The following is a 26,800-nucleotide window of genomic DNA, read 5'->3' as shown; positions in this document are numbered from 1 at the left end:
GTATTTGTTTTTATGAATGCATGTGAACGTGGTGTTTGACAGCTTTTATTCGAAGGTGGAGGAAACATTTCAAATCATTTGAGTGCAAATGAAAAGCAACATTTCATCCATATACATGTATTTACAGATGCACTGGCACTTGGATGCACTTTAAGAGGCAAGGTTAAGAACTTAATTAGTGGAAAGAAAAGGAGAGGGTGGTGAGCACACAGATCTGAGAGGGCACACTCTGTTACATATACTCTACATGCTTTAAACTTTGGGAATGTTATGATCTAAATGATACACACCATTTCCTGGTGTGGAACTCAAGTTGGAGCATAGCTGCGCCAAACTCTGGTGAATCGTTCACTTTAGACTTAATGGTTTAAAACAAAAAAGGGAAAGAAATAAAAAGCTTAGCTAAGTGCATCTGATCTATGAGTCAGTCAGCTATCAGTGGACACTGATGTGCAGCACGCATCTGATGCCCTTCAACTGTGTGGAGGGGATTCCTCCTCTAGTCAGTTCCCGACAGGACTGATGCAGGGAGGAACTGAGAGAGCTATTTTCTACAAGACATTCGCTGAGAAGTCTTCATCTTACTTGCTGTTGCTAACAGTGGAAGCATGGACAGTGGGTAAGAAGTGCCCACTGAGATGAATAATGGGATTTTTAGATTTATAACGCACCTCCATAATGCCTGGTCCCTGACCCTGTGCTGCTTACAAGCAGGCTACATTATCGCCTCCCTCCTTAAAACAAACTGCTTCAGAATAACAAAACAAAAAATACCCCAATGTGGGAATTATCACTATCACAAGCCTCTTTTCACAGTTTGTCAATTGTAACATTGAACTGTAGATGACAAGAATGGAAAGTGTGGCACTCCACGGTGCAAAGAGGGGAAGAGATGGGGGGGAAAGGGCGTCTTTTTTTCATAAATTCTCTTGTATTTTTTCCTCCCCAGTGGCATCAAGGACTTGTGATCTTGAGGCAAAACAGAATAAAAAAAAATACTAATAATATGCAAGTGTCCAAATTCAGTTCATTTAGAGTCTATTGTAGAAAAAGAGGAAAAACTGATAAGTTGAAGATCAGCAAAGCAAGTTCTTGGTTCTCAATTCTTCTCCTCAGCCTTCACCTCCTTTTTCTCATCTTCTTTCTTCTCAGTCTCCTTTTTGTCTCCTTTCTTCTTGTCTTCTGGTGCCTTCTCCTTTACCGAGAGCTCCTCCAGCTTCTCTGCCACCTTGTTTGGGCTATCGGAGTTGCCTGTGGTAAAACAGTGAAATGAGTGAAGAGCTAGAACGTTTGAACACAGGTCAGTTGCACATCTTCAGCCCGCCTGACATTTTGCATTTCAACTCATTGTCTTAAGAAAATTTCACATCTGCGGTCAGATTAGAACATTGTATTCAACTGTGAAAATCTGAATTGTAATGTAGCAGAACAAACATACACCAGCCTTATAAAAAACCAGTGAAGTGTTAGATTCTGCATGTTCATGTAGCAGTCAGCAAAAGTTCCAGGCTGGAGGAAGCAGCCAAGAACAGAGTGAGTCTGCATAGGCTAGTCATGAAAGTGTCATGCAAGATGAAATGTTTAAATTCAATTTAAAACAGGCCACTATAGACATTACTCAATCATGAGCACAGCTGTGAACTGCAGGGCCGGGAAAAAAATTGTGGCATGTTACAACACCCAGTGGCGTAGATTTTTTAAATACTAATTATTGAGAAGGCAGTGAAATCTCACCCTCGTTACTTAAGAGGCCAACAGACGAGTGACAACATTAAGAGTTGGGCGACCACAAGCTGCCAGTACAGTTTGTATTGCATCTTCATGTCTGTGGAACTTTACAGGAGGGATGAACACCAGTCTTAAAACCTTTGGTGTTTTGATGATGCGGAGGAGAACGCAATCTAATACAAAGATCCAGAATTGCTGAGATCTGAGGTGCAAAGGCCATTGCATATGATCACTTCATTTTCATATACAGACCCTTCATCCTGGAGGAGACCACTCCCGTCAGGATAGAAAAGTTTTACTAAAGATCGCAACTCTGAAGATCTTTGTATTGATCAGTTGTGAACCTTCCCTCTTAGGGGATAAGAGAAAACGTGATCACGTCCTGCATTGACGTTCTTACACTCAGAGGAAGAGCTGCAATTCTGTTTTCCACAAGCACCATGGTCATCAAAAGGACGCTATCAACCGCAATTTACGATCACATTTACTGACGTCTTTTCCATTTAAATGCAGATGTCTTAGATCTGTTTCTATGGAAACAGGGGCCAGTTAAGCGCCTGTCATCTGGGTCACAAGCCTCTTTCAAAGTCACTTACATCTTCTCTTGCCAAATCAGAATTAACCAGGTCTGCTTTATGTGACTGAATGTTAATTACTTTTGAACTGTACATTGCATGCGTGGAAGCATCTGCATTAATTCATTCTTCCATTTATTGAATTTTTTTTCTAAATTCCTAACATTTGTGTTTGACTTACCTGATTCCTCTAGATTTTTTCTGACCTCATCCTTGCACTCATCAAACTTCACTCTGAACTTTTGAGCATCTGGAAAGAGATCAGAGTTAATTAATGGTATTAATAAGCAGTAATACTGTTTCCCAAAGTTACCATGTCTGTCTCTGTAGTGTGATCAAGAGAATCTAAATTATACACAATTTGGGAAACCTCCTGACTGTTACATTGGATTACATGTATAGTACTTACTTTCTGCATTTAAAAAGCGTATTGCCAGGAGTTCAGGTTTAGGGCATTCGTCAGCATAATCTGCTGGTGTGTTCCACACCCATGCCCTGTCACTGCCAGCGTTGGGCTTCAGTTCCATCACAGGTATGACTGCAGTTCACAAGGAGAACATTGTTAATATATATATAGTCATATACTATAGTTTTACATAGCCATTTCAGTTTTTGAAAATTGTTATATCTACACATTTCTTACCAGATAAAATAATCATTTTTTATTGCACTCATGTGAGAAATATAAAAATGTTGGTGAATTTGTGAACAAAGTGGAATTGTAAATGGTTCAAAGTCATTAGCATAACCAACATAATTTGAGTGTGTAAAGTACAAATATATACATGTGCTTCAGAAAACGTGAGGCTTTGCTATGGAAGGAAGCCTAGAATACACGTAGGATTTAAATGCCCTTCTATGCCACACTTTAGTGCAGTTTTTTTTATAAATTCATGTTATTATAGGTGTTAGTTTGTTTTCTTCCTTTAAAATACTATTCTGTATGATGGAATTAAAGAATAATATTATATATTTGGAGACTCGACTCACTCTGATGATTGGCACAAATCTTCAAGGTTCGGTCTCTCCTCATCAGGAGGCGGATTGTGCCCTTCTCTTTGTGTTTCAGCAGCTTGACGTCACCAGTTCCTCTCTCCTTCCACTCTGGAGGGTCGTTCTCTGAGGCAAAACGATAAAGCTTGGCCCGCCTGAGTAAAAACAAACAGCATAGTTATCCGTGTGATACTTCAAGTGAAGACACCAGTATAGCAGTCAGGTGCTGGCCAGCAAAATGTGACAAATTACATGCAAAGAAATAAAAGGAAGACTATTGAAGCAGCATACATTTTGAAGAGTTCCTCCTCGTCCTCTTCTAATGTTTTCACATCCTGCTCGGGAAGGGAAACGATGGGCTCAAATTGGGGGTCATGATTAGTGTCCTCTGTGCTTTCTGCAGTGGTCTCGGGCTCCTCCTTGTCCTAGAAGAAAAAGCAGGGAATGAGTCAACCCCAGAAAAATGAAATCCATGCATCTGTGGTTAAAACGATTAGACGTGTTGCATGGCACGAGGTCAGAGTGATTCTTTAAAAGCTCTGGAACAAAGTGACTGAGCACACATGCTTCAATACAGGGATTTAAGAGCTCATTGGTGAAGTATAGCTTTTGTAAAGGGGGAACCCTTTGTTGATCACAGCTGCTGAGCCAAGCATCTTTAATGCTGTTTGGTGTTCTCACGTGTATCTGTAACACTTCATTTACATTCACATGGCGAGAACATGTATTCTTCATAAAATGGTGACAGATACAGACAGCTACCGTTAGAGAGGAGAAGGCGGCTTCAGGACTTGTGACAAAGCATAAGGTGTGAACGGAAATAAACTAATTAACATAACACACTGCGGGGGATTTTCCTGTTCTTCAAACTTAGTTCTAGCACGTTAGCGGTAACTAGCTTAAAGGAAGTACCGCTAACGTTTCTGCAGCTCAGCCATCAGATGTTAGCTACATTTAAAGACAACGCTCTCGCTCTATGGTGGATTTATTAAGATCTCCGACTTGAAAGAGTAAAAAAAATAAATGAAAAGTGAAGTCTTGGCTCTGTTACATTTGACTTCAGTAAAGTTAACAAATAGTTATTCAACTTGGTGTTTCCTGGGAAAACTCATTGTGAAGTTGCCTAGCTCGTGAGCGAGGCCTCTCGTTAGCGGGCTAACAGCGAGCCAGTGATGAGGCGTCTAGCTCCACGGTGCGTGTCGCGGAGTAAAACCATTTTATTTCAGCGTGACATTCTGCGACATGATATTTGGAGCGTGTGGCACTTCATTCAGTGTTAGCCTTGTAGCGGTTAGCTGCCAGGATACAGAGTCACTGTCTCCGGCGCCCTGCTAACACACCTAGCATTAGCCAACTCCTTTTAGCAACTGTTGTGCTTGGCAGACAAAGGCAGAGGGGCTAGCTAACCTCGTTGTCTTCGGCCTGTCGGCATCACGAACACTGTGACCTGCTCTGTTTAAAACACCACGGGAGTTCAGACTAATCATCTTGGTGTTGTGTCACTTACCTTCTTCAGTTTACGACAGGGAGCTAATGCTAACATGCTGACTGGCTGCACTACGGCTGAGCAGGTCCCCGGGTTAAACTCCTGAACTAAATGATCTACAGAGTATAAAACCCTGCAGCTGCCGGTGCACAGGACCCGGACACTTTGCACCTCACACAACTGGACACACGCACACTAGCTTCTCTAGCGTCACGACATCGCAGCATTTTCGCCAGTTCTACCCACAGCAAACTTGGACCAATTTTAACGATGTAAATACGACGTTTCCCACAAAATGCAGAGTTTACAGCGAACACCGCGCATCCGATGACCCAACATGCGAGCGCTCACCTTCGGGTCCGCCATATTAATGTAGATGTTTGTAGATTGTGGAAGTAGTTTAGGTCGATTCAAATCCCAAACTGTCCGCCGCTTCCCCTCAGATACTCTCACTTCCTGCTGCAGCTTTCGCGCGCCGATTTCCCTACGTAAGCCCGCGCCCACAGTGTGACGAGCGCGCGCCGCCTCTCTCTGCCGACTGGGACTGCGTCACAGACTAAACAATATATATACTTTAAAATACCTACAATTAAGGCAGATGTCAATTTAGTTTGCTAGCGTTACATTTGACTGTTAAAATACCATTACACATTTTAAAGATGAGAGTTAACACTGATTTCATTATAAACCTGATGATTCTCTGTGGGAAATTTCACTTCCATAAATGTAGAATGGTATTTATTCACAACACAACACAGAAAAAGAGAACTTTCATGTGAAACTCGCCAGTCTATTCTTGTTCTTAGAAATGAAGGCTATTCCATGCGAGAAATTGCGAAGAAACTGAAAATTTCCTACAACGGTGTGTACTACTCCCTTCAGAGGACAGCACAAACGGGCTCTAACCAGAGTAGAAAGAGAAGTGGGAGGCCCCGGTGCACAACTCAGCAAGAAGACAAGTATATTAGAGTCTCTAGTTTGAGAAATAGACGCCTCACAGGTCCTCAACTGGCAGCTTCTTTAAATGGTACCCGCAAAACGCCAGTGTCAACGTCTACAGTGAAGAGGCGACTCCGGGATGCTGGCCTTCTAGGCAGAGTGGCAAAGAAAAAGCCATATCTGTGACTGGCCAATAAAAAGAAAAGATTGATATGGGCAAAAGAACAAAGACATTGGACAGAGGAAGATTGGAAAAAAGTGTTATGGACAGACGAGTCAAAGTTTGAGGTGTTTGGATCACACAGAAGAACATCTGTGAGACGCAGAACAGGTGAAAAGATGCTGGAAGAGTGCCTGAAGCCATCTGTCAAGCATGGTGGAGGTAATGTGATGGTCTGGGGCTGCTTTGGTGCTGGTAAAGTGGGAGATTTGTACAAGGTAAAGGGATTTTAAATAAGGAAGGCTATCACTCCATTTTGCAACGCCATGCCATACCCTGTGGACAGCGCTTGATTGGAGCCAATTTCCTCCTACAACAGGACAATGACCCAAAGCACACCTCCAAATTATGCAAGAACTATTTAGGGAAGAAGCAGGCAGCTGGTATGCTGTCTGGAATGGAGTGGCCAGTGCAGTCACCAGATCTCAACCCCATTGAGCTGTTGTGGGAGCAGCTTGACCGTATGGTACGCAAGAAGTGCCCATCAAGCCAATCCAACTTGTGGGAGGTGCTTCAGGAAGCGTGGGCTTCAGGAATGCCAAAGGTCTGCAATGCTGTAATTGCTGCAAATGGAGCATTCTTTGACAAAAGCAAAGTTTGAAGAACAAAATTAGTATTTCAAATAAAAATCATTATTTCTAACCTTGTCAATGTCTTGACTATATTTTCTATTCATTTTGCAACTCATTTGATAAATAAAAGTGTGAGTTTTCATGGAAAACACAAAATTGTCTGGGTGACCCCAAACTTTTGAACGGTAGTGTATATATATATTACAATCTTGTTGATTTGTGTTGTGTGTTGTTTTATGTATGTGATTGTCACGTTTGTGTGTCTTTTGTGTTCCACCTGGTTTCAAGACACATTAAGACAATGAAAGAGAAGCTTTAATTTTGTTGAACAGAGATTCACAGACGACAAAGAGACTAAAACCCAATGACACAAATGACGATCGAGTCCCGGGAAGGGACTACTACCACTTTAAGAAAGTTGAAAGGTCACGGAGCACGTGGCGAAATCAACATGGCGGCGCCCTGTGTGTTTAAGTGAGTGGTGCAGCTGCATTTAACTGAGAGGAGGTAAGACGCATGTTCACTGTGGCTGATGTTTAACAGCAGAGGAAACTGTCACATTTTAACATTAGATGCTGAAGAGGCGCTGGTTTCAAATAAGAAAGAGCCGCTTCAGTAAATCTCCACTTCAGCCTGTAGCTAACGATGTATTCCTGTGTGCAGGCTTTTATTGTGACATGCACACAAAACTCACGTCCTCAAATGCAACTAGCGCATGTGCATGTCCCTGTTATAAAGTGCAGCTGTTTTCTACGTCTCATTTAAACGTATTCATGTTTTGCAGACGTGACGTCACATAAACAATGACGTTTGACTAAACTCTGTGCAGTTATCAAGTCGTTTTATTGTGAAAAGCCGTTAACAACAAACAAAAACCTCCTCTAAACTGTACAGTAGTTTACAAAAACGACATGTGATAAACTTACTGAATGTTACATTGAAATGGGAACGGGAGTTCAATATTAAAGGGGTTGGTACTGGCATTGGTCAAAACACAGACAACTACCAAGATGGAGGGATGAAGGAATTTTTTGTATGCCTCTCATAAAAACTAAACAATTTGGTTCACAGTAAATAACTGGAGGCAGTGTGTCCATTCGTCCATCTATACTGCTTATCCCATTTCTGCTCATGCATAAAAGTCCAACTGTTCTGTGACCGGGTTATTCAGATGATCCTTGAGAATGTTTTATGTCACAAGACTTCTCAGGATCCCTGGGATTTTTGTACCTGGGGTTGATACTAGATGACAACATTCTAAAGACAGACATCTATCTCTTCAACGTTTTGACACCTGGATGTAAAAAGGCCATCACAAGGAGCTGGCTGAAATGAAATCCACCAACTTCAGAGCAGTGGCTGAACATTGTGGAAAAAAGACTCAAAATTTTTATGAATCTTTCTATTATTAATTTGCCAGGCAATTTTTATTTAAAAAGCACATTTCACACAGAGGTAGATTAAACATGTTTTACAGGGACTTTAATACAACACTTCTTCCTCACACACATTTTTGAGCATATGTCACATTCTGCCTGTTTACTGTGTTGTTTATGTGTCCACCCAGCAGAGTGATGGCAGATGTAAGTGACAGCCCACTGGCTGATACGCCCCCCTCAAAGGAAGAGACACCTGATGTCCTCCCCCAGGACTCCAGCACTGATGGTGTAAAGTCTGACGTCAAAGCTGGGGAAGATGAGAGCGAGGCGGCCTCTGACGTGTACCGCTACATCAAAGAGGACCTTTTCACGTCCGAGATCTACAAAGTGGAGATCAGGAATCTGCCCAAGTTCGTCGGCTTCAACGACCTGAAGAAGTTCCTGGCCAGGCACGGCCTCAACCCGCACAAGATCAAGCTGTTTGGCAAGCACCTGTTCGCCTTCGTCACCTTTATGAACGAGGAGGAGCGTGACAAGGCCATGAAGATGGTGCACGGCATGCTGTGGAAGGGCCAAGTGCTGAGCGTCAGGCTGGCCAAACCCAAAGCTGACCCCATCCTGAAGAAGAGGAGGCAGGAGGAGGAGGGAGAGGGCGCGGGAGGGCAGCCCCCATCCAAGCGGGCAGAGGGCGACCAGGAAGAGGAGCCGCTCAGCGTCCAGATAGCCAATGTGGTGACTCCTCTGTGGAATGTGCCTTATGAGGAGCAGCTGAGGAGGAAGGAGCAGGAGGTGGTGGGGGTTCTGCAGAGGCTGGCAAAGTAGGTGGTGTCACTGGCCCTGTTAACACCTTATATTATCAGGTATAATCATCTGATCATAAGTGGACAGCTCTTAGTTCATCCGTTCACCCCCGGTATTAAAATGCTCCTAGAATGTGTCTCCTGTGACCACTTGTGATCGGATCTCACCTCCTCCTCTATATGCAAATAATCTTGTATATCGTTTGTTTTCGTGAAGACCAAATGCATTTAATGGCTTCCAACTTAACCATGTTTATAATGATATGGAAAACACAACTCCCCATACAATAAGTTATTTTGACAGTTTTATTGATGGATTTATCTATTGTACAAGTCGATTCTGCAAAAACATGATGGAGGTGAAAGAGCTCTGTGTGTCTGCAGTGGAAAATATCCACATCATACAGTTAACAACTTCAAGATAAATGTCCCACTGTTTCTTTTTCAGAGAGATTGGAAGCACCAACAAAGCCATGCTGCCGTGGCTCTTTGCACAGAAAGGGAAATACAACAAAATGTGTTGTCCCCTGGAAGCTATTCAACCATCTCCTACACAGGTGCAGTCACACGTTGGGTCTAACTTGGGTCTTACTGAACATCAGCCTCTGCACAGCTATATATATATACACCTACTTTCATGATCTCATTGAATAATGTAATCAACAAAATATAAGAAAATGTAAAAAAAAAAAGTGTTTCCCAGGGTGACGTCTTCAAATGACTCTCAGTCCAAACAGTACGAAACCCAAAGATTGTTCATTTATTAATTTACCATTAGCAGACAGAGGTCCTTCAATGTGCTGTACAGAAAGAAAAAGGCGTAGTACAGTATATAACCATAAATTATAAAATGGGTAGTCATTTACAATGGTCTGTATTTATAAAGCACTTTTCTAGTCTTGATGGCCAGTCACAGTGCTTTACAGTACAGCTCAAAGTTCTAAGTGATGTCAGTGGCTTTGTTCACTTTTACTGTTTCATAATATTTTAGTCTTATTCAATTTTAGTAGTCTAACACTTCCAATCCTGTCCACATTTCCCTGTCATGTCGTGGCAGACCGGGTACAGAAACAAGTGTGAGTTCCTCATCTCAGTCGGGGCAGACGGTGAAGACAAGACCATCGGTTTCCGTCTGGGGAAATACAAAGGAGGCTCGTGTGCTGTGGTGGGGCCGGCAGAGACGTGTCATGTCTCAGCCGAGGCCAAGAGAGTGGTCTGCGAGTTTCAAAAGTTTATTAGGTAGTTAAAATGTGTTTTAAGAACAGGAAATCTTTACAGAATGTTTCCTCTGTTGCATCAAATCTTGATTTTGCCAACAGGACAACACCGTACTCTGTGTACAGTCCTGAGACGTATGAGGGACACTGGAAGCAGCTGACTGTACGAACGACGAGGACCAAACAAGCCATGGCTGTAGTGTTCTTCAACCCACAGGTGATCACATGTTCTCAGGTCTAACTGTCTGATTAAATAAAATAAAACAATTTAACATTAGACAGATTGTTAGATTTCACCCCTTGACCTCTTTTTCTTGTTCAATGTCTCCAAGAAAATTGAAGAAGAGGAGCTCAACGCTCTGAAGAGCTCCATGAAGGAGCACTTCACCGAGGGAGAGGGGAAAGCCAGCGGCGTGACCTCTCTTTACTTTGTTAGAGAGGGTCAAAGGTAAGGGGGAGCAGTTAGAGACTTACAGTCATCAGAATAATAAGATCCATTCAGCTGAACCTGCTGTGTTGTTGGCTGTGAAGGAAATCCCCTAACCCAGAGGACTTGCCCTGTGAGCTGGTAGCTGGAGAGAGCTGCATCCATGAAGAGCTGCTGGGTCTAAAATTCAGAATATCCCCTCACTCCTTCTTCCAGGTAGGATTCACCTCAAAGGGTCTCAACCTCATGCTCTGTTTGTAGTTGTGTAAATGATGCTTCCTGCTATGGAACAGCTGTAAAGCCTCCATACACAAAGTGCACAGGCGATACACGTGTGTGTGTGTGTGTGTGTGTGTGTGTGACCTGGCAGGTGAACACAGGAGCTGCAGAGGTGCTGTACTCGACTGTGGGGGAGTGGGCCCAGCTGGACCAGGACAGCACAGTACTGGACGTGTGCTGTGGCACAGGGACCATTGGCATCTCTCTGGCGAAGGTAAAGTTTGATGCCTGAGAATGTGCTATAAAAACTAAAACTGACATTTCTGTGGTGCATGTTGGTGACGTGATTCTCTGAAATTTGAGATGATGAATGACCCTTTTAATGTTCATGACTGAATATAAACTGTCTGATTTGTGTCTCCAGAGGGTAAAGAAGGTGATTGGGATCGAGCTGTGCCAGGAAGCAGTGGAGGATGCCAAAGTCAATACAAAAGTCAATGGTAGGACACCAGCTATCATCACACTGATGGCAGTTATATGCTGTTTGAAATGTCATTATTTGATGTCAGAATGTCAACAGAATTGAAAGTATCAATAGATTATATTTTGTATAATTGCAATTGTCGAGAACTCCTCATCTTATCAGCTTCACACTTGACATGTGTATTGATAATGGTCCAGGAGAGTGCAGTGTTAAATTTGGTGCGATTTGAAAACATAAAGCAAATCCAGTTTCATTTTATTAAATACATTCACTTTAATAAACAGAAGACAATTGATCATGGACACATAACGGCTTCATTTCAGATAAACCAGGTATGATGAACACAAAGTTTTCAAACTTGATTCTCTACCATTGTCTGTTTATAAAAAGCTCTGCATACAACATACAGCACACTGTGCAGAGGCCTCACTAATGACAAGGACTAGTTCTGAAGTAGCTCCACAACATTAACACAAGAAACAGTCCATTCCTAAAAGGCAGGTTTCCAACAAGCACTGCACTAGTCTTGTTTTAAATAAAAGACAAACAAATAACTCATGACTTGTTTGTATTTCCAGGACTAAGTAATGTTGAATTTCACTGTGGTAAAGCGGAGGACGTGCTCCCCAACATTCTCAACGCTCTCGTCTCACCCAGTGTCACGGCCATCGTGGATCCACCGAGGGCGGGACTACGTGAGTAAATGACCACAAATTGAAAATGGATTCCACCCACTTTTAGTGTGTCGCATGTTCAAATAATCTGTTTTAACCAAACACAGATTCCAAGGTGATTCTTGCCATCCGTAGAGCACAGCACCTGAAGAGGCTGATTTACGTGGCGTGCAATGCAAAGGCAGCCATGGCCAACTTCATCGAGTGAGTTGTAACATTGTTCATTTCTGTTTTCAGAGCAGCTGTGTGTAAGAAAACAGGACATCACTTAGAAAGAGAGTGACTAGTTCTACAAAGTAATGACTCTTATGTTGGAACTTCCTCTTTTAGTCTGTGCAGAGCACCGTCCAACAGAGTTCATGGAGCTCCGTTCCGTCCGGTGCGAGCCTTGGCCGTGGACCTGTTCCCTCAGACCATGCACATGGAGATGATTCTGCTGCTGGAGAGAGTGGACTACGAACCCCAGAAGCAGCAGAGCAGCAGCAGCAACCAGGAACAGACTGCTTCTTAGTCTTACAGGCAGTCCATATTAGAAATGTATGCACGCACTCAGCTCTTAAAAGCATTTGAAATCCTTCAAAATTGATGCTAACATCATTTTGTTTAAATATCTGTATGACCTTATTCTTTAAAAGTCAATTTATCCAAACAATATCCTTTAACACTCACCAATGTCTCATACAGTAAAGTCTACTTATGTTACAATAAGGAATTGTCTAGTGCTTCAAATAAACAGTTTTCTTACAGTATGTATTGTACTGTATTTGCTTTACTGAGCTTCATGAGTCTCTTCGCCTGCTTTTCAGTTTGAGAATTTATTTTTATTGTCTTAATATGACCGAGTTTTAGGGCCACTTAAACGGGGGGTTGGTGATTTTGAGAATTTAAGTCATGATTTTATGCAAAGTGTCATTCAAGAGGGGAAATATCAGATCCCAGTCGCCTGTTGAAATTAGTATTTTGGAGCATCTTGTCAGAAATAAAGAAGCACTTTTATCACATCAGCACATTATCACTAGTATCAGGACTTTGAAAAGATTGAGCAAGAAATTGTTTATTCTGAAAGAACCACAAACCTAAAGGAAATTGTCTCTTGTGGAGGAGCTAATGTTTGGGAATGGGCGACTGTGGTTATCATTGGTTACATCTGTGTGATATTCAAAAGGGTTTCATAGAGCATGGGTTCTACATGTTTCCCCTTTATTTTCATAACAGGACTAATTAAATTGCATCTTGTAAAATTTGTACTTGATTCTTGAATTCAAACTCTTTGTTCAACTGTTATCCAGGACTATACAGCACAAGCGGGTACTGTGGCATAAACAGCTTTTTCCTTTAATAAACTTCCTCTTTTCTCATTTACTGACATAATAAAAAAAGCCTCTTTAGTCAGTCAAGATATTTTATTTTTGCATAACAAATATCACTGAAGTCATGGAGCTCAGATTGCAATACATCATTTTTCTAGGCAACATCTCAAACGATTCATTGGAACAACTCAACGGTAACACATATAAAAGCATTGTTTTTTTTTCCTGTCTTCTCACACTGACATACACTTGGCAAGACTACACACGCACAGAGGAGAAAGCACATTCTTAAAGCAAACTACAATATCACAACAGCCTTGTTTAAACTGATGTGTCCTCACGAAAAAAAAAAGAAAAGACAGACCCAATATTTGACAGAATGAACAGCAGTTTCTATTTTGATCCAGCAACTTATGTTTGTATTATCCTTTGTTATAAATGATTCTAATGTACAGTTTGCAACATTAACTCTTCTATAAAATGCATAAGACAGCATGGAAGCTTTGGTATACACAGTTCTCATCAGCTCCTGTTGGACTCAATGACTTGATCGCATTTTTTTCATGTCAGTGTGCCGACTACATTTTGCGAGGCTGCCATTTGAAAAATGGTTAAAAAAGTATGATCTGTTGTCATGACAATAGCAGACGTACACAAACAAAATAACACGATCCATTAAGATGAGTCTTGAAAAGAATCTGCACATACTTGTTGTATAGGCTGTCTTCTTTAAAAAAAAATACTAACTGGCTAAACGGTAAATGCTTCATCAAGTTAAGGGGGGCTTGGTCTTTCCAGTCCCTGTTGAAGGGTGTTTTAGGTCCAATGTACTGTATATACTCTAAACCCTTCATGAAATGGATTAACTAAGGCAACATGTAGCCAACTGGAGTTTTTTTTAAATGAAAAGCAACAGTAACGTGGTTATAGTGTGTGCATGGCATTAGTACAAGAAAAAGCTAGCAAGAACTAAGAGTGTAAAAGATCTTTCACCTTTTCAGTAACACTGTGGCCATGTGCTTGGGTTTACTGAAGTGTTAGGACACCGTCACACGTGTGTGTGAAAGCTAAGCAAATATCGCAGGTCAGATTTCCACGCAAACCCAACGCTGCGATTTGTTTCGCCACAAGAAGTGAGTGTTTTATTTGCGCCCTCACTCTCACAGATTGGAAGTGAACAGGAGGCGTTCACCACTGAAACATTCCTGTATGTGAGACCGGGCCCTGAGCCTGGGAAGCAGGACGTCAGTTTGTTGCATTACCAAAGCAAAAAAAGGCAAACAAATACAAGGAGTCATCTCCAAACATTCCAAAAAGCAGTTATTTCTTTACCGACAGCATGATCAGTCAACGAAAATATCCGACAGGAAACGAGTGCATGACAATAGCTCTGAAAAGAGATCACTTCAACATGTTTTTTTTTTATTTTTTAATCGTGCAAACCAAGACAGCAACTGTCTGTTCTGAGGAGAAACTACTTTTTTGTATTTCACCAAAAAATATCCAGAACACCTAGAGTTAAAATACAGTATAAACAAGTGACTTTGTTTCCCAATTAAATGAATGGTATAAATACACTAATATTAGTAGTCTTTTCCAAATACTTGAAGCACAAACAAAACTAATAAGAGGTGCGGGTATGGTAAGGTTCGCCGGCTGTTTTAAAAACACTTCAAAACAAAACCAACGGAGTAGTGGTTTTTGCAGTCAAAGAAGCATGCAGTTTTATTTTGATGTGGTTCATCTGTTGTCAAGCCATGTTAACGTCTCTGCACCCTGGGTGATTTTTCTTTTTCTCCTAGTGCCATAGCAAGGGTGCATCTAAAGAGGTAGATGATATTTGCTCTACGGTCTGTTGTGCATTTAGTCCTCACCTTCCATCTACCAGCTGATCCAAAACAACGTGAACAAAGGAAGCAAAGCAGTTCTACCAGCCTGCTCTATGTGGAACTATATTGCCATTAGATCTCAGTGATGCATAATTAAGTGATGGGTGGGGGTGTGTAGTAAGTCTGACAGTGACCGGGGTTTTCAGTGCTGTGGTTCAGTGATTCCGAGACTCAGACGTCCACTGTGCAGAGAGGTTCGCTTCCTGGCTGGGCGGACTCCATTATGGTCATCTTGGGTTTCTTTCTTGTCTCCTCCTGGAATTAAATTACAATAAAATAACCATTAACAATATTTTTAGCTGTTCTGAAATGTACAATTTTGCCAGTGGCAATGTCATTTTGTGAAGCTGGGACTGCAGGCTACACCAGTCAAGATGTCTATTGTAATGCACTCGTCTTCTACGCCTCAGGCATTAAGTTAAGCCGCAATAAGACAGAGTCCCACTAATTGAGACCCTTCAGATTTACCATTTCCCCTGAAGAAGTTCAGTGCTTCATTTGGATTAAAACTACCACCTCGTCTTTCCTTCAATGAGCTCTCTGGTGAGAACATTTCCATTGACGTACACTAAGTAAACCCTTCAGGTTCTTAGTGATGGAAGAAAGATAAACGTGTCAGAAACAAACAACCGTCGAAAAACAAAAGGACAAAAGGATTTAAGTTTTACGCTTGACAGAAAAACAATACATTATACAGTATTTTCTACACAACAGATCTCTACTCACCCTATGCGTGGCTAGTTTTGTCATTTCTTCTTGCAGTTTGTTCAAGATGTGAAGGTTTGGCTTGTTCTTTTTGGCAAACTGCTGCAGCTCGATCACACTCTTGTCAGAGTTCTCCTGCAACAAATTACTTTTTTTTTAAAATCTGAAACATATTTCACTGGCTGTTCTGTCGTGAACAATGTTCACAAGGCAATGCGGAATCAACACGCCAGTTATAAATTAAATACAATGGTGATTGATGCCATACAGATGTTTTTCCAAAGAGACAAGTAATTTGAGTGAGAGGGTTTTATGTTGAAAAGACATCTTGACAGCTTGAGTTGGCAAGCAGCAAATAAAGATGGAAAACACCAATAAAAGTAAACATTTTCCAACGACCTCAGAGGCTTTACAGTTAGTTCTGAATACAGAACCTACCTTCTTTACCATCTTATTGCTCTCTCGGCCATACATGCGCAGCAGCGAGCCCCAGTTCTTGACGTGGGGATGAAGCATCTGCAAGATCTTCTGAGACGCTAGTTGTTTGCCAACCCTCTTGTTCTTGCCTGTTGAAAAAGACAATTAAAGTGAAAAAACGTATCATTATGTGATGCTAATGTGTCTATTTGGACTGTGAAAGACTAGCAAGCATCACAAAGTCAGTCGGGGTAATTCAAATAAAAAGAGAAAACGGGCATTATAATGATTTGTTGCTTCTAGTAAGCACTTTACCTAAATGAAATGGCTTCAATTATGATATGAATGTCAAGAGTAAAACTTAGAGATGTATATTAGCATGACACTGTTTTATAAAATGTCCATTACTCCTTGAGCAATTTAAGCTATGTAATCAAATATTTTTAATTCTGCAAAATTCAAGAAAAAAAAATAAAAAAATGTATGTAATAATATCAACATGTGCAATGTGATGTGCAAGGTTTAGTTTTCAGTGATGAACCCCCCCAGTAGCCAATTCTCCGGATTTTACCCGCAGATCATGTCTGAAAAAACGGTTCGAGTGATTCGTCATCACTATGTGGTTAAAGGAGGATCTACTTACACCAGCCACGCACAGTATGTTTCCCACATGTCATCACATATTCACTCTTCTGGTTTTTTCCTGGGATCACCTCAAATTTAATGCTGGTGTCTCCCATCCCATGGTTTCTTCAGGAAAAACAAAAAAAGGACAATTTATTCATCAATATTTGCAACCTGACCTGACAGAGAGCAGGATCAGTAGAGTGGCAACTGTGAAATTGGCAGATGATTAAACTTGGTCAATATTTAGGTTGTTGTTGGTTTGAGTGTTCCACCCCTTACCTTTTAAGGCACTCATGAAGAATCTGATATGGCGAAAGTAGTCCTGCTTTGTTGGTCAGCTCATACACCCTTGAGTCTTCTATATTGATATGATTAAAATACTGTGGGGAAGAGCACATTGAATGATTGGTGTGTTACTTCTTATTTTAAAAATACATTAACTTTAAGGGAAAACAGCTTGGCAATGCCTATAATCAAAACTTGTGTTACGTGCTCAGCGTGTTGAGGTTTAGCTTCATCTATTCCATTTCACTGAATATGAAGAACATGAATTGCTTTGAAAAACAGGAAAAAGAAAAGTACCTCCAGTTCATCGCCCTCCGAAGGCTTCTCCTCCGAGGTCTGCTTCACAAAGTCAGGGATGAGGATTTCCAGTGTGGCTCGAGCTGCAGTGTACATCATAACACCAGTGAGAACAGAAGTAGCATAGCAACAAGTTACCAGTGTATCTATCTACTGTGTACAGTAAGAATTGGAGGAATATCATCATATTAATTAAGGGTATTATATAGGGCTGTACGATATTATTGTTTAATATCGCGATGAAGATATGATTTGCGATAAATAAACATAAACAGTCCCTGGCTAAGGACACAGAGACCACGGACAGCTCCACAGCCCGGCCGCAGCACCACAAAGTCGGGGCAGACACCAGGGAGCCATGCATAGCTCCACTATGTTCACCTACAGTGTTAATTTGGGTCTTTTCATACATGTTTTTTTTACAGTTTCTGTAAATGTTTTAAAATTCTCTGTTTTCTCTCTACGGAAAAATCCGTCAATGATATGAATGACTTTAATTTATCATCTAGGGCAGCAGGGCTCCATCTGATTGGCCAAATATATTGACGTGAATGCGTGGCGCATGAAACACCATTCATCGCAGTTTTTGCCGTCTTTAGTGATACATCTATCACGCTTGTTGATATTGCGATGCCGATAGAGTTTCGATATATCGTGCAGCCCTAGTAATATACATATGTTTGACACTGATCACATTGCTGAATACTGTAAATAAATAAAATTACCAGCTTTATTCTTGGCAAGCTTTTTACTGCTTGCTGTTCCTGTGCCGTAAGTCACTCCATCTATAATGACTGACGCTCCAAAGGGTTCACTTGGGTTCTCTGTGAGGCACAAAAATCTGGTTCATTTGATATGGAAATCTTGTCAAACTAAACATGTGACCTTTAATTTATAAGAAACAACAGCCAGACTTATGTCTGTACATGGGAAAACATGTAAATGCTACAGGGGGTAATGTAAATGTGCACTGGGTTGTAGATGACAATAGAATGAACATGAGTAGATTTTCAGATGATATTCAACAGAGAAACTTAGCGGATGATACTTAACAAAAGAACTTACCACATTCAAAAAAGTTGTAAACAGGTCGAACCTTGAGGACACGTTGCATATATTCGTGCAAGATGCAAACTTCAGATTTTCCATTGGGGTTTATGACAAATTCTGTTCAAAGAAAATGTATTGAAATTTGAAAATTCATCAACCAACATTACACTTATCAGAGACTTGATTTCCACCCTTTCTTAAAAAGACAGAGAGGTTAACTATTCTGTTAGTTTGCTTAAAGGAATAAAAATGATTCTTGCCCTGGTCATCATATCTACTGTATATACAGTGTGGTTCTTCTGTGTTTTAACAGTTAGAGAGCAACCATGGAGTTCTGTGGTAGAGCCATTAGTTATTATATTAGATACTATCTGTAATGAAATACAGGTAATAAAAAACAAGAACTGTGTGAATATGTAGGAGTCTGTATATGTGTTACCTTTCTTAGTGGGGGCATCTTGGACTGACAGTGTGATGAGCTTCTGGTTGGCGGGCAGGATGGGCCTCTCTGTCTCTGCCTGCTTCCTCTTCACGTCTCTGTTGAACTGCCTTCGCTCAGCCCAAGTACGAAACTTCTTTACAGTAACTTGTTCAAAGTCGAAGCATTTTTCCAGATACACACGAAACTCTTCAAGTTCTGTGAAGAGGTTTCATCAAGTTAGTTCACTTAGTGGCAAAAAGCAACAAAAACATAAGAACCTTTCAAAAGTCTTTCAGTGCCAATATACTATGACGAGCTCTTACCTACTGACTCATCCTTGCACACTTCCACTTTGGCCCTGACTTGTCCTAAGGCCCCTAGGGCAATGTCAAAAGGTCGGATCACTTTAACCTGCAGGTTGTTGTCAGTGGTACCCTCTCCATTTGGGGCAACGTCAGTCAAAATGGAGGGAGGGACATCTTCCTGCTCCTCGGCTGTAGCATCCAACATGCCGGCTCCCTCTTCACCATTAGCCTCCAGCCTGGGCTTTACCGGAGATGCCACTGCATTAGCTGCCATCTCCGCGTTCAGCTCCCTTTCCTCATGTTCCTTCATTTTCTTGTAGTGCAGGCAAGGGATACTGCTAGTGGGAGGGTCATGTTTCTGTATAAAAAAGAATCAAGAGTAGGGACAGATTGTGTCAACAGTTCCAATACATACCTGTATTTTCAACAGGGTAGACCATCTGCTACCACGAAAAATACAGTGGTGGCAATTTTCAGTTAAGCGATCGATTTGGACCCAATTTTTTTCCCAGCAGCCCAATATGGCCAGCATTGCCTAATTTCACACAAGCCCCATTGAATCTAAATTTCCCCTGACTGGAAGAACATGTCGTCAATGTAATGTCACATATCAGAATCAGATTTATTTGGCAAAGTGAGTTGGCACACACAAGGAATTTGGTTCTGGCTGATGGTGGCCTTCTACTGCTGCGGACAATAAACAGACGATATGCATATATATTTTGCATACTGGACAAATATACAAGCTAAAACAGAATTAGCAAAAAACAACAACAATATACATTGAGTACAGTGTGGTAGTGAAAACAATAATAATATGCATCATGTATAAGAATGGAATGAGATGTATGAGTATATCTGCAATATTACTTGGGCCAAGGAGATTATGTTTTCATCTGCGTTTGTTAGTTATTAAACTGATTTATGCAAAACCGACTGGAAGGGTTACCACACAACTTAATCAAAGAATGTGTTATGAGTCATGGAAGAACTCAAAAAATGTTGGTACTGATCAATGAAGTGGTTTTTTTCCTGCTTTATTTAATATAGTGAAAAGTTTTTTTTCTGAATTCTTGTGAATTTCTAAAGAAATAATACAGAGACCTTGATGAAAAATATTAGGCATATTTACGGAACTTATATCTATAGGTGTGTTTAGACTGTGTACTTTGGTATGGCTGGATTGAATTTAAGAGGACTTAAGGGCACACCAGATCTCAAAGTCCCTTTCTAGTTTGCAGATGTGAAGCAGGATGTACAGTGAGGAGAACAACTGGTGTGTGGTGTAGTAGTTGATACTGCCAACATGACGGTTTATCACCACATCATAGTGTTACTTTGGAAAGAGCTGGGTGGCCTCTACAAAACCATAGGAATAGAGATATAAGAAATACAGACATGAATAGAACAAGCATTTGTTGGCAGATCCTCAACAATGAGTCTCAGCACAAAGCCCAGAATTTTAAGGGCTACATGCTACTGGAGTCCACCTTAACTGATTTAACTGGTAGGAGGAGCAATATATAGAACCAACAATTAGGTTGAGAGAGCTGACATGGATGGGGACGCAACTAATACTATGATGAATACCCCTGCACTGTTTACATCAGGGTGATGTGTTACTTAGGCATGAAATCTGTGTAGCATCTTACCCTAATACTGCCAGTCCCGAGGAAATATGGTCTGGACCAGGTGACCACTCTAGTTTCTCTGTGTAGGTAGACTGGAATGCCTGAGTTATGGAATGTCATGATCCATCCATCAGGTAGAGGCTCAGTGGGTGGACGCCCTCGACCTAGCAAATGGAGAAATGCAAATGCAGGCACAAATTACAACATTATTACATCATGTGGTTAAGTGATGTGTCTAGTTACATGACAGGCTTGGAATTATGTTAAAACATTTTTTTTGGTTTGGTTTAAGTTTGACAATCTTGTATGGGAGTGTTAAAACCCACCTTGGAGATAACTTCTGTCACCTATGAGTTGACTCTCCACATTAAAATAAAAAATAACAAAATACACTACAAGCAGTTTATAGGATGAGAATTCACCTGTAGTTTTATTTTTCGTCATTCTTTTTTTTTCATGATACTATATCTGAGCACTACAGCACAGAACAAACGCTTACCTACTTTCGTTGTGCAGGTCTTACCACCTCTGCAAGGCAGTTTCCCGGGGGAAACCTTGTGATGTAATCTATATTGGCAGTGCACACAGCCGTAGACTATTGTTCTATTCAACTGGCTTCAAAATACACATATGTACTACATACTGAATAGAATATGTTGTGCCCCTCAGAACTGAAACTACATTCAACTGCAAGTTCGTTGATAGAGCCCAACCCTTAAACAGACAGATCCACCACTCACTCTTCAGGACAGTCTTAATCTTGGTCATCATAGGCTGAACACCTCCTTCACCATCTGATGGATGATCACTGTCCCCGCCATCTTTGTCATCAGCTGGACGCATCTTTTTTGGCACTGGCATGCCCTCCTCGAGCAGAGCGTCGACATCGTTGTCAAACTCCTCCTGGAAGAGACAGTGGTTAGGGCCGGGAGAGACGGATGGGTCACAGGTTTACAGGAATTTCTTATGTTTCAACTGAGAAGAGACTTCACCTGATGTGATGAATTAACTGAACATTGGAGGAAGAAAAAACAAAACTACACTTCAACAACAGTAAAAATTACCAGTTCTGAATTTGGAAACAAATTATATTTAAAATGTATAAACAACTAACACAAATTAAATGATGCATTTATCATTTTCTATCCCTCAATGTTACTATTGATTAACTTGCATAAAAGGAAATTCAGCATTTACTGGGGAAAATAAAAAGGTCACTGACCTCATTTGGTATCTCACTTGTCATTTTCAGTAATACAAAGCAAAGACAAAGAAAAACTCAAATGTATGTTACCTTATGGGACATTTGATCCAGATTTAATCTGTTGTATCTATTGATGCAGAACGGTTTCCCAGTGTTGCAACAGCAATTGTTGTGGAGTTTTGATTCTTTTCTTACTGGCCCATTAGGCAACATCCAATTTATATTTCTTACAATTACATAGTGACAGTTGCTGCCATTTATCCCTAGTGCCAATAACTAAACTATACACTACACTATTAAACAACAAAGCCTATATAAGTGATTTTGCAAACTTCAAGGAAAAACCTATCATGATACTTGCATCAAATACGTCACCAGAATGCTATTCTGCACTTAATATTTGGAACTATCTTGCAGTTTCACCTTGGTTAATCTCTAGAAACAGATTATGGATGTGAATATGCGGTTTCTAATTCGACTAATCATGTTTGAGCAGGCCCTGGTTGCCTGCAGGTAAACAGTGTGGAGAGAAAAAGAGGCAAAACCTATGAAGTGCAATGCATTGGCTATCTTCTTTTTAATGAATCTGTATTCATATGCAGAAATGTCAAAATGTCATGCAGACCTTTAACATTAAAAAAAAGGTTTTCTGTTTCTGTTTTGTGTGGAGAAACATTCAACCTGTGTGATAAATGAAACTAGTCGGACAGTAAAGTGTATGGTGAACAGATGATAAGAGTCCTGGCCTGGATATCTGCTGCCTACACCAGAGGTCTTACTACTTTGTTGAAAAATATTTCTCTATGTGAACACCAAGCATTACAGTGTTATGTGTTGATTTATCTATAGATACCACAACTTTGTGAACAGAAAGACTAGTGGCCGTTGAGATTTTTACCAAATGTACATTTTTTTTTAATGCTTTGAATGCCTCAATCCCAATGCCAGTGAGTTATATTGTAACTGGTTATAAAGCTGCATGGAAGCTATTTCATGGTCCTCATTGCTACATACAGGTTGGGGTGCTTTTTGATTAAAAGTGATCAACCATACATCTTCGGTACGAGACACAAAGTGTATGGCAGTCAATTCGGGAAAGCCCTGCATTGTGAGGATTGTAGTTTTCAAACTGTACATACTCTATCATTATAATGTTACTGTTTGACAGGGATGAAGAAATTGGGTGTGTAGCTGACAATGAAAAGGGATACTGCAGAAACAAGAGCAGACGTACCTCATATGAGAAAGCCACGGCCTCGTCACCTGCTTGCTCCTGCTGAGCTATGACCTCAGATTTAAAGCCGCCCTGCTCCCCATCGTCTTGATCCAGGAAGTTCTCGTAGAAGTCATCCAACTCATCCAGGACAGCATACTCTACCTTGTTTTCCAGATCTACCTCAGCCTCCTCTGACCTCCTGCATATGTTTCCTGCTCCAGAGCTTCCCTCAGCTGCCTCCTGCTCGCTAGTTGAGTCATGCAACTCACCGTTCAGGCCGTCTAAGCCATCATCACTCCCTCCCTCCTGCCCTTCACCTGTGTACAGAACCTTCCTGTCTTTACTATTGCTGCTGCTGCTGCTACTTTCAGTGAAGCTCACACGGATCTTAACATCTCTGAGCAGCTTGAGGTCTGGTAGAAACTTGGTGACCGGGGGAGCGTGACGAGCTGTTCTCGGGCACACGGGGTTGGGACCGGCCTCATCTGAGAGGTGGCTACAGAAAGTGACTGAGCCCTTGCTGAGGGGCTGCTGTGGCTGGGCTTCCTCGTCCCCTGGGGTGTATGTGTATCCATCACCACCAGAGCTAACGTCCATTACCTCTGCGTCACTGGACGTTTGCAGGGGAGGTGGTGGAGGTGCTCTGCCCTCATCTCGGCCAAAATCATCAGGTGGCTCCAAGGGGAGAGGGGGTAGAACATCATCTATCTCCATGTTCATCTGTGTTAGCCACTACAACATACACTGACTAATATAGTATATTTAAATCTGACCTGTAGAGAAACTTCCTTCTTATCTAATGCCACAATTCATGCAGAAGCACATCCCTGTATAGACCACGTACCAGAGGAGAAAATGCTAAGCTGACTACATTGTTCTTTTCATTAATGTAGACAGCTTTCAGAATCACTGTCTCAATTATTGGAAATCACAATGCATTCAGCTTAATATGGGATCTAGGCACTGATCATCCTCCACTGGGATCTTCTAGGGGCTGGAGGAGAGGACCAGAGAGAGTACATGTCAGTACAACTTTATGACCAATAGCATAATAAGACTGCGCATTGTACCTGTTACTATTCTGACGTTAACATGTAGCTGCTGACAAATGACTTTCCCCTGGGTCTCTTAGCCTGGGTATAGGATTAATGTTTAACCCGGTCCATATCACAAGCTAATTCAATGTTATATAGGAATGGCACAGCCTCTTGTCTTAGCGCATCTGCTCAGACTGCAGCTGCACAGCGGGGCCCTGGTAACGTTAACGTCCACGCTGATGTGCTAGCAAGCAGCCACCGGGATGGACAGACGTCTACGTCCGCAGAACTGCTAAGCTAGGCTAAACTCAGTCAGGTAAGACATTGAAGAAATACTCACAGATAAATATGGCACGACTGTCTCCTACTGGGCGCCTGACTACCTTTCTAAATTATTGCATTTGCGACGAGCCGCCATAAGAACTCGGTGGTAGCACCGCCATCTTGGAGAAAAAACCACATCGGAAAAGCGCCCCGTAGCCCGCCTTCCACTACCGGCTTTTTCATGATTGATGGGTCAGCAGGCCAATCACAGCGCCTCTCCGCGGCAGCTACCGGTATGGTTCTACCGATTCAACCAATCAAGCGTTTGCCGTTTTCTTAGACGAGCAGCATGTTAAGCGCCAGAATTCTTATTCTAGACATAAAGGAAACATAAAGAATTCAGATATATTTTGAATTAACAAATTATTAAATGTTTAAGTCTTCACAATATTTTAAACTAAAGAAAAACAACATAAATTTAAGTTACAATAATTGTGTGTATGTAATGTCTATAAACACTACAAACTTTTACTTTGTAGTTTGTTAAACACCACATGTGAAATGTTTAAAATTTTATCACATGCATGAACTAATTTTCTTAGTCAGCCATGTCTCTCGATGGTGCTTAAATAAAATAATCATAAATTGAGTGAAATAAGAGTGTAAGTATTTAAAAACTGTTGTTCATGTTATGTGTTGACATCTTTAATTTACAGTTAATATTTGATCTTTTATGTGACAGGTTTTAGAATATAGGATAAGATGGTGAATGTCCCTTGTACGTTTGAAGTTCTTCTGCTCAAATTAAGTTGCCAACTACCAGTAGATGTTAGCAGGTGTTAGTGGCCACCAGCAGACGTTAGCGTCATAACTTCAGTTGTGCGCCTTGGCGTCATCAAGTGTTTTGGCCTTTTGATCAACGATACAGGCTGAACCTGAGGATACACTGAGGCTAAAGGTAAATCTGACTGGCTACTGGCTTGTATGGCAACACTATGAAAGTCATGTGTCCTGCTCAGTAGATCAGACATCATTACCTCTATGCCTTTTTTAAATAAACGCTGTCCCATTTTAGAACATAGGACAAGATGGAGAATATCCCTTGTACGTTCTACCCATAGACTGCACTAATTAATGCTGACCACCAGTTCATGTTAGCAGATGTTAGTGACCACCAGCGGATGTTAGGGACATATCTCCAGTTGTGTACCTTTGTGTCATGAGGTGTTTCGGCCTTTTAATCACAAGACACCCTCTTCTAAGGCAGGCCCACCACAGGTTATCAGACCTGGGTGCATGTCCCTAGCGTCTTGGGGCCCAGTTGGGATCTTTCCTCCTGATTCAGAGCCATTGGCTGCAGGGTTCTGCAGTGTTTGATGTTTACGTTATGGTCTGGTGCAGGGGTTGTCCATGAATCCCCAGATCTTTGAGCAACCTGGTGGTGGATGTTGCAATGAAACCCCTGCAACCAACCACCACAGGGCAAACTATTGCTTTTCAGCCACGTTGTTCTGCCTCAAATGCCATGTCTGAATACCGCAGACTCTTCCTCTCATTCGCTTCATCAACAGGATCCTCCCAGGGTCCTTTCAATAGGTTGCTCTAAGCAGAGGCTTATCCTGCTGGCTTCCATTCCCCACAGATCCTTCCAGCTGATGTTCCTTTTCTCTATGCTCTCCCATCATCCACTTCCCCTGTCTTGCTTGAGTGACAGCCTTCGCACATCTTGCTGCCTCTTCCTGACGCCGGATTTCCAGGACTACCAATTTTCGCCACTATTAAGGGATTGCCTTGTTCCACAGGGGTCTACTCTGACCTAGGCACAAACCTCCTCGTCCCTGGAGCTAAATAACTAGCAGTTCAGTTAGAGGGTGATCATGAACATGGCCTGTTTCACGCTTGTCTTTTGTTCTTACCTGCCGTTAAGGTAAAGAGTCTGGCTACCTGCCATTGATCAGATTCCCTTATAAATGTGTTGAATATATGGCAAAGTCCTGAGGTGTTGGAGCAGCAGATTGCTTCAGCATCAACTGAATCACAATATCTCAATTTACCAGTTGGGGTCACTAATAGTCTTTAGTCTGAAATAACACACAGTAGCTTCACTTCACTTCTCCCCTGTAGTACATGGATGTAGCCTAATAGAACAAGGATATTGGAGATTTCTTTTTCTTTTTCTGCCATTTGTTTCTTTTTGATACAACAAGTTGGGAATAACTAGGATACGATTTGGGTAATTGGAGAGATTTTTAAAACAAGGATAAATATTTGTCTTTAATTCAGTGCAAAAGCCTCATTTATAACAATCACATCGATTTTTCTTTTTCTTTAATGAGGGATACTGACATTTTCTCAGCACACATTTAGACTTTTCATAGGAAAAAGAACAGATGATACAAATTAAAACAAGAATCATAGAATAAGTGGAA

The 26,800-nt window shown here is 41.3% G+C and overlaps 3 protein-coding genes and 1 non-coding gene across 5 annotated transcripts; 1 reads left to right on the top strand and 3 right to left on the bottom strand.

Moving 5' to 3' along the window:
- Positions 1-29: 29 nt before the first annotated feature.
- ranbp1 (RAN binding protein 1) lies at positions 30-5,319 on the bottom strand. 2 transcript variants are annotated; one of them, XM_035165183.2, is made up of 6 exons: positions 5,134-5,319; positions 3,588-3,721; positions 3,294-3,451; positions 2,713-2,841; positions 2,485-2,553; positions 30-1,251 (listed from the first exon to the last, which is right to left on the bottom strand). In XM_035165183.2, the coding sequence occupies exons 1-6, from the start codon at positions 5,146-5,148 to the stop codon at positions 1,100-1,102; spliced, it is 657 nt and encodes a 218-aa protein (XP_035021074.1). In that variant the 5' UTR covers positions 5,149-5,319; the 3' UTR covers positions 30-1,099. The 2 variants fall into 2 exon arrangements, with proteins under 2 accessions (XP_035021074.1, XP_035021073.1); XM_035165182.2 differs by lacking the exon at positions 5,134-5,319 and adding an exon at positions 4,804-4,941.
- LOC118115703 lies at positions 1,415-1,543 on the bottom strand. Its single transcript, XR_004697598.1, has one exon. It is a non-coding gene; the product is annotated as a small nucleolar RNA SNORA77 (small nucleolar RNA).
- Positions 5,320-6,915: 1,596 nt separating the features above from the next.
- trmt2a (tRNA methyltransferase 2 homolog A) lies at positions 6,916-12,495 on the top strand. The gene is made up of 12 exons (XM_035165699.1): positions 6,916-7,020; positions 8,081-8,710; positions 9,141-9,249; positions 9,750-9,931; positions 10,012-10,126; positions 10,242-10,357; positions 10,441-10,552; positions 10,707-10,829; positions 10,980-11,055; positions 11,618-11,734; positions 11,821-11,917; positions 12,044-12,495. The coding sequence occupies exons 2-12, from the start codon at positions 8,088-8,090 to the stop codon at positions 12,222-12,224; spliced, it is 1,851 nt and encodes a 616-aa protein (XP_035021590.1). The 5' UTR covers positions 6,916-7,020; positions 8,081-8,087; the 3' UTR covers positions 12,225-12,495.
- Positions 12,496-13,097: 602 nt separating this feature from the next.
- Positions 13,098-24,591, bottom strand: dgcr8 (DGCR8 microprocessor complex subunit). Its single transcript, XM_035165698.2, has 14 exons — positions 24,448-24,591; positions 23,089-24,064; positions 21,391-21,553; positions 20,672-20,814; positions 19,038-19,377; positions 18,733-18,930; positions 18,309-18,410; positions 17,969-18,067; positions 17,244-17,326; positions 16,941-17,041; positions 16,678-16,784; positions 16,056-16,183; positions 15,639-15,752; positions 13,098-15,167 (listed from the first exon to the last, which is right to left on the bottom strand). Exons 2-14 carry the CDS (start codon positions 23,788-23,790, stop codon positions 15,084-15,086), a joined length of 2,364 nt encoding a protein of 787 aa, XP_035021589.1. The 5' UTR covers positions 23,791-24,064; positions 24,448-24,591; the 3' UTR covers positions 13,098-15,083.
- Positions 24,592-26,800: the final 2,209 nt, after the last annotated feature.

Source organism: Hippoglossus stenolepis, chromosome 9, assembly GCF_022539355.2.
Source record: "Hippoglossus stenolepis isolate QCI-W04-F060 chromosome 9, HSTE1.2, whole genome shotgun sequence".
NCBI classification, from domain to species: Eukaryota; Metazoa; Chordata; class Actinopteri; order Pleuronectiformes; family Pleuronectidae; genus Hippoglossus; species Hippoglossus stenolepis.
This window is presented reverse-complemented; position numbering and strand designations above follow the sequence as displayed.